General features: G+C 49.8%; 1 protein-coding gene across 1 annotated transcript in view; it reads right to left on the reverse strand.

Annotated features, from left to right (window-relative positions):
• Positions 1 to 379: 379 nt before the first annotated feature.
• LOC119421956 (multidrug resistance-associated protein 1-like) overlaps positions 380 to 7,301 on the reverse strand; it is a 217,184-nt gene continuing 210,262 nt past the window's right edge. Inside the window, exon 31 of the mRNA XM_037689314.1 lies at positions 380 to 488. Coding sequence (XP_037545242.1) covers positions 380 to 488 — 109 coding nt within the window. The remainder of the gene's footprint in view (positions 489 to 7,301) is intronic.

The raw sequence follows: 7,301 nt of genomic DNA on the forward strand, positions 1-7,301 counted from the left end.
AGTATTTGGCACATAAGATTTAAAAACTCTCAGGACAACAGTCTTTGTCCCATACTCAGTAGTGGTGAGGATCTGCAGAATTTCACCTTGGACATGCTGCCCCAGGTCAGATAGTGCAAAGAATAAAAAGAAAAAAGGGACAGATAGTACAAAGAAGAAGTAGTTATGTCAGGGACAGAGTGGACATAAAACATCCTTAAACTGGGATGGAGTTCTGAGATGGAGAATGTAAAGTCAAACTGTTCATAAAGCTTTTGCTTAAACTGAAATAAAGTCTGGTTTGTCTCCCTGATGCTTTCAGAGATGGAACATTTTCAGCAGGAGACAGAGGAGATGGTTACAGATGGAGACGGCTGAAAAATGTCCAGTACTTCCTGCTTCAGACTAGACCGGCGTCCTTGGCCATCCTGTAAAACGCTCCCTTCTGACTGATGAGGCTGGAGGGGGAGTCAAACTCTGCCATCTCTCCTTTCTCCAAAACCAGAACCCTGAAAGAGACAGAACATTCATGAGTGTGTTAGACACCAGAATAGCTTCTACATTTGTTGATGACTAAAGATCAGTTCTGTGTTCTGGTAATAACACAAGGATAACTCTGTGTGTACACAGGAACAATCTGCCACCATGCTTTACTGAGGTACTATAAAAACATGCAAGTCCGTTATTCTTCTGTACGTTTTTTGGCAGGTAACTCGTTCCACAATTCTGTGCTATTTCAACAACTCATATCTACCGTACTTTCCGGTCTATAAGCTGCCAATTTTTTCACAGACTTTAAACCCCGCGACTTATACAATGCTGTGTCTAATTTATGTTTTTTTTTTTTACAGGCTAACGAGCTTCCTGCCACCAAAAACATTTAGCTTCGTCACAACTGGGCGCTCACATAGCTGCCCAGTACACGTCTCTCTTGTGGGGTGGGTCTTTGTGACTTTATTTTACTGTTTAACACACAGACCGAGAGGAGGAGGAGGGGATTCCCCCTCCCCGTTCTCTTCTCCCATTCCCATTTCATTGGTTCAACTGTGACCTGTTTGGTCATTTCATTGGTTAGTTCTATTTTGTATAGGCTTCGCACTTTAAGGCTATCGCTAGTGGGTTTATCCCTACGCGCGCAGCGCAGCACTGAAAACTTTAGTCCACGCCCACCTGCTGTGTGGGCCTCACCCCCGTTTCGTATAAATTACGGTGAGACCAGGTAATCGGCTCCAATTTTTTCTTCAGCCAGCTAGCTAGCACTGTCAGAAGAACGAAGAAGGAAAAGATGTCCAGCGTTGACCGGCACAACTTTTGCTAAGGATTTCTGGGTCTCCGCCATGCCAACCTCCTGCCGTCCTGGTGAACTCTTCCTCCCTGAGGGGAAGCAGAGACGAGCAGCCTTGTTCAAGGTAAGTGCAGAGGAGTGTTTTTCCGTGGCGGGCCGCTACCCGCTGGACAACGCCATCGCCTTTTCTAACGTTTTTTCCTCACGGTGAATCGGATGATTCCCTCGAAAAAGGCGATGTTAGCAGCAGCTCCGCTGAGTGTTTGTCCATGGTGGGCTGCTACTCGCTGGACGACACCATCGCCTTTTCTAACTTTTTTCCTCGTGGTAAATCGGATAATTCCCTCGAAAAAGGTGATGCGAGCAGCAGCTCCGCAGAGTTTTTTCCGTGGCTGGACACTACGCGCAGGACGACGCCACCGCCTTTCTTTGACGAAGAGTCACGCAGTGAATTGAATGATTCCTCTGTGAAATCTGTAACACTAGTGTTACACCTGCTAAACCTGAGGTTTTCTATAAACTGGGAAAAAGGTTCTGTTCGTCCATCCCAAATGATTGTTTATCTGGAAGTGGAGCTAAACTCAACCACAATGAGAGCCCACTTATCACAGCTAAAAGCCGAAGCTCAGTCGGCTCAGCTCCGCCGTGTCAAACTCTGCAGCATAGTGACAGTCTGCCTGTCATGCGACTCCTGGAACGATGTCAGCAGCCCACATCGTGGTTTCGCTGGGCCTACCTCACATGAGACGCCTTCAGAGATGGTTTGCCTGCCTGCGCATAAATCCTATGTGCCAGAAGAGGCGGATTATCTTTGTGCCCCCCTCCGTGAGAACCGATCTGAATCATTGGGGAAACCCCCTCATTCTGTCAGAGGGAGTTCCCATCAGCAGGCCTACATCACACGTCTCAGTTTTCACTGACACGTTCCTGTCAAGATGGGAGAAATGTGTCTGTCCCAGGCAGTGGCAGCACAGTGGCTGGACCACATGTCGCTTCACATAAATGTGCTAGAATGTTTTTCACGGTCTGAAACGTGACTCAGCATTTTGCCCCCCTGCTGCGGGATCAGCATGTTTTGATCCACACAGACAACAAAGTGACGGCAGCTTACATAAACCATCAGGGAGGTGTGCGCTCAGCCCAACTGTTATGCATCGCGAAACAGCTGTTGTGTTGGGCAAATACAAACCTGCTCTCCATCAGAGTAGTGTACATTCCCAGCGTTCTGAACAGGGGAGCGGATATCATGTCGAGGGGCGGTCCCCGCCACAGAGACTGGAGCCTCCATCCCGAGCCGATCTCTCGGATTTGGAGCAGGTTCGGCTGAGCAGCAGTGGATCTGTCCACCACACGGGAGAAGGCCCAGTGTCAATTATGGTTCTCACTGAGCCCACGAGACGACCCACCGTTAGGAGTGGACGCCTTCGCTCACAGCCCGTGGCCAAAAATGTTGCTTTATGCGCTTATATCATAGTGGACAGCTTTTCAGCGCTGGTGCAAGGAGAAAGGTGTAGAGGCCATCTCATGTCCACTAGGTGGCATGCTGTCCTTTCTGCAGCAGCTGATAGACATAAATCAAGCGTTCAGCATAATTAAGACTTATGCTGCAGCTATTTCTTCCTGTCACGAGGGCTTCGGTGACAGAACAATTTTTAATCACCCGCTGATTAAGCGTTTCCTGAGAGGTGTACGGAGACACAGACTGGTGTCATGCCCACTAGCTCCACAGTGGGACCTAATGATGGTTCTGCGCGCTCTGATCAAAGCTCCAGGTTTCACTTAAATTCCTGTCACTTAAAATAGCCCTGCTGTTGGCTTTGACATCAGAAAAGAGAGTGAGCGATTTATTTGCACTCTCTGCTGCCCCGTCATGCCTCAGGATTCAAGCTGATGGCAGCTCAGCTGCGAAGAGACCTAACCCAGCTTTCATACCAAAAAACATCACAAGCTCATTTAAATTGAGAATGATAACCTTGGAGAGGTTTTATCCTCCTCCTCACAATCCAGAGGAAGCATCATCTCACCTCCTCTGTCCCATGCACGTGCTTGCATGTTATATAGCACGCACGGCCCCACTGCATTATCAGCATCTGTTTGTGCATTACAGGGACACCCCTGCAGGTCGCCCTTTATCTTTTCAGCGCCTCTCACACTGGCTGTGTGAGGCTATTTCTGAAGCTTACACAGCATCAGGAAAGGACCCTCCAGAGAATCTCAGAGCTCATTCCACCAGAGGGATTTCATCCTCTACAGCTTTGCATGGAGGGATGACAGTGGAGGACATTTGTATGGCGGCCACTTGGTCATCGCCTTGCTCATTTATTCACTTCTATCTACGTGATGTCTCTGCCTTCTCCATGACCCATTCTGTTCTCAGCGTTCTAACAAAATGATTTTTACTTGTTTCATGGAATTTCATTTTAAGCTCACATCTGACTGCATGCAATTACAGTGTGAGACATTTATTATCAGTCTTCATGGCTGAAGTTACCAATCAGTTAATTTGGTTACTAATCAGTTCATTTTGTTATTAATCAGTTCATATTGAAGAGCTGTTGACCTGCTCTGTCCATCTATCCTGATGCATGCTCAATAATCCAGGTAGAAAAATCTAAAAAAGTTAAATCTGGTCCTCTGGACATTAAAAAAAACAACAAAAAAAAACAAAGCAAAACAACAAAAAAATGTAGAAACGTTTCGTCTCTCATCTGAGAGACTTCCTCAGTCTGAGGTGCTGTATTCAGCTCGGTCTCTTAAATAGCACCTTCTCAGAGTGGATCAACGAGTTTTGCTGCTGACATCCAAAACCAGCTGATCACATGCTCAAGAAGGACCATCAGCCTAACAATGGATCATTAGCACACTGATGGCTCTTTACTATTCACAGAGGGCTGAGTGATACTAGCAATCACAGCATTGTAAGAGGGGGACAATTGAACACGTAGGCCTCCACCCCTGTTTAACGATGGACGGTTTCTTTTCACAAAGATGGCCTCCTTTACTCCTCTCTCAAACCATCGTTCCTCTCTATCCAGAATGTGCACATCTTCATCCCTGAAAGAGTGACCGCTGGCGCTGGCCTGGAGATGAGTGTAGACCGCAGAGTCCTGGCCTGATGATGTTGATCTTCTGTGCTGGGCCATCCTTTTGGCCAGTGGCTGTTTTGTTTCCCCGATGTAAGAATGATCACAGCCCTCCTGACACTGAACAGCATACACAACATTACTCTGTTTGTGCTGGGGGACTGGATCTTTGGGATGAACCAGTCTTTGCCGTAATGTATTTTGGGGTTTAAAAGCCACTGGGACGTTATGTTTAGAAAATAAACGTCTCAGTTTCTCTGATACTCCCTCAACATATGGAATGACCACTGGTCTGGGTCTGGGTTCCTCCTTTTCACCTGTTGGCTGACTGGTGTCCTGTTTGGGTTTCTTCTCTGCTTTTAGGAAGGCCCAGTTAGGATATCCACATTGCTCTAGAGCCAGTCTTGTGTGGGATTTCTCCTTCTGCCTGGCTGCTGAGCTAGTGGGGACGCTGTCTGCTCTGTGATACAGAGTCCTGATGACTCCTAACTTGTGCTCCAAAGGGTGATGGGAGTCAAACAGCAAATACTGGTCTGTGTGGGTGGGTTTGCGGTACACCTCAGTTTGCAAATGTCCTCTATCAGAGACTGAGACCTCACAGTCCAAGAAAGCCAACTTGCCATTTTTTTCATCTTCTCGTGTGAACTTGATGTATTTATCCACAGAGTTGATGTGGTCGTTTCTACATTTTTTTGTTGTTTTGCTTTGTTTTTTTTTTCTGTTGAATGTCCAGAGGACCAGATTTAACTTTTTTAGATTTTTCTACATGGATTATTGACCATGCATCAGGATATGTTAGTTTATGTTCTTATCCATCCATTCATCCATCCATTTTCTTCCGCTTATCCAGGGTCGGGTCGTGGGGGTAGCAGCCTAAGTAGGGAGGCCCAGACTTCCCTCTCCCCAGCCACTTGGGCCAGCTCTTCCGGGGGAATCCCGAGGCGTTCCCAGGCCAGCCGAGAAACATAGTCCCTCCAGCGTGTCCTGGGTCTTCCTCTGGGCCTCCTTCCTGTGGGACGTGTCCAGAACACCTCATCAGGGAGGCGTCCAGAAGGCATCCTAAACAGATGCCCAAGCCACCTCAACTGGCTCCTCTCGACGTGGAGAAGCAGCGGCTCTACTCTGAGTCCCTCCCGGATGATCGAGCTTCTCACCCTGTCTCTAAGGGAGAGCCCAGACACCCTGCGGAGAAAACTCATTTCGGCCGCTTGTATCTGAGATCTCATTCTTTCGGTCACAACCCAAAGCTCGTGACCATAGATGAGGGTGGGAAGGTAGATCGATCGGTAAATTGAGAGCTTCGCCTTTTGACTCAGCTCTCTCTTCACCATGACAGACCTGTACAGCGCCCGCTTCACTGCAGACGCTGCACCTATCCGCTTATCAATCTCACGCTCCATTTTTCCCTCATTTGTGAACAAGACCCCAAGATACTTGAACTCCTCCACTTGGGGTAGGACCTCCTCCCTGACCCGGAGAGGGCACTCTACCCTTTTCCGGCTCAAGACCATGGCCTCGGATTTTGAGGAACTGATCTTCATCCCGGCCGCGTTGCATTTGGCTGCGAACCGCTCCAGCGAAAGCTGTAGATCACGATCTGATGAAGCCAATAAGACCACATCATCTGCAAAAAGCAGAGATGCAATCCTAAGGCCACCAAAACGGATCCCCTTAACACCTTGGCTGCGCCTAGAAATTCTGTCCATAAAAGTTATGAACAGATTCGGTGACAAAGGGCAACCTTGGCGGAGTCCAACTCTCACCGGGAACAAGCCCGACTTACTGCCGGCGATGCGGACCAGGCTCTGGCACCGGTCATACAGGGACCTAACAGCCCGTATCAAAAGGCCCGGTACCCCATACTCCCAGAATACCCCCCACAGGCCCCCCCCGAGGGACGCGGTCGAACGCCTTCTCCAAGTCCACAAAGAACATGTAGACTGGTTGGGCAAACTCCCACGCACCCTCCAGGACCCTGCTGAGAGTGTAGAGCTGGTCCAGTGTTCCACGGCCAGGACGAAAACCGCACTGCTCCTCCAGAATCCGAGGTTCGACTGTCCGACGGACCCTCCTCTCCAGAACCCCCGAATAGACCTTACCAGGGAGGCTTAAGAGCGTGATCCCCCTGTAGTTGGAACACATTCTACGGTCCCCCTTTTTGAATAGGGGGACCACCACCCTGGTCTGCCAAACCAGGGGAACTTCCCCCGATGTCCACGCAATATTGCAGAGTCGCGTAAGCCAACACAACCCTACAACATCCAGAGCCTTAAGGAACTCTGGGCGAATCTCATCCACCCCTGGGGCCCTGCCACCGAGGAGCTTTTTAACCACCTCGGTGACCTCAGCACCAGAGATTGGAGGGCCCGACCCAGTGTCCCCAGGCTCCGCTTCCTCAGTGGAAGATGTGCCGGTGGGATTGAGGAGGTCTTCAAAGTATTCCGCCCACCGACCCACAACATCCCGAGTTGAGGTCAGCAGCACGCCACTCCCACTATAAACAGTGTTGGTGGCATACCGCTTTCCCCCCCTGAGACGCCGGATGGTGGACCAGAATCGTCTCGAAGTCGTGCGGAAGTCGTTCTCCATGGCCTCTCCGAACTCCTCCCAGGCCCGAGTTTTTGCCTCAGCAACCACCCATGGCATGTCGCTTGGACTGCCGGTACCCATCAGCTGCTTCCGGGGTCCCACAGTCCCAAAAGGCCCGATAGGACTCCTTCTTCAGCCTGACAGCATCCCTCACCGACGGTGTCCACCATCGGGTTCTAGGGTTGCCGCCACGACAGGCACCGACAACCTTGTGGCCGCAGCTCTGGTAAGCCGCCTCAACAATAGAGGCACGAAACATGGTCCACTCAGACTCAATGTTCCCCACCTCCCTCGGAACATGTTCAAAGTTCTCCCGGAGGTGGGAGTTGAAACTCCGTCTCACAGGAGACTCTGCCAGACGTTCC

The sequence above is a fragment of the Nematolebias whitei genome, chromosome 15 (assembly GCF_014905685.2).
Source record: "Nematolebias whitei isolate Nwh7 chromosome 15, NemWhi1, whole genome shotgun sequence".
In the NCBI taxonomy this organism is placed as follows: domain Eukaryota; kingdom Metazoa; phylum Chordata; class Actinopteri; order Cyprinodontiformes; family Rivulidae; genus Nematolebias; species Nematolebias whitei.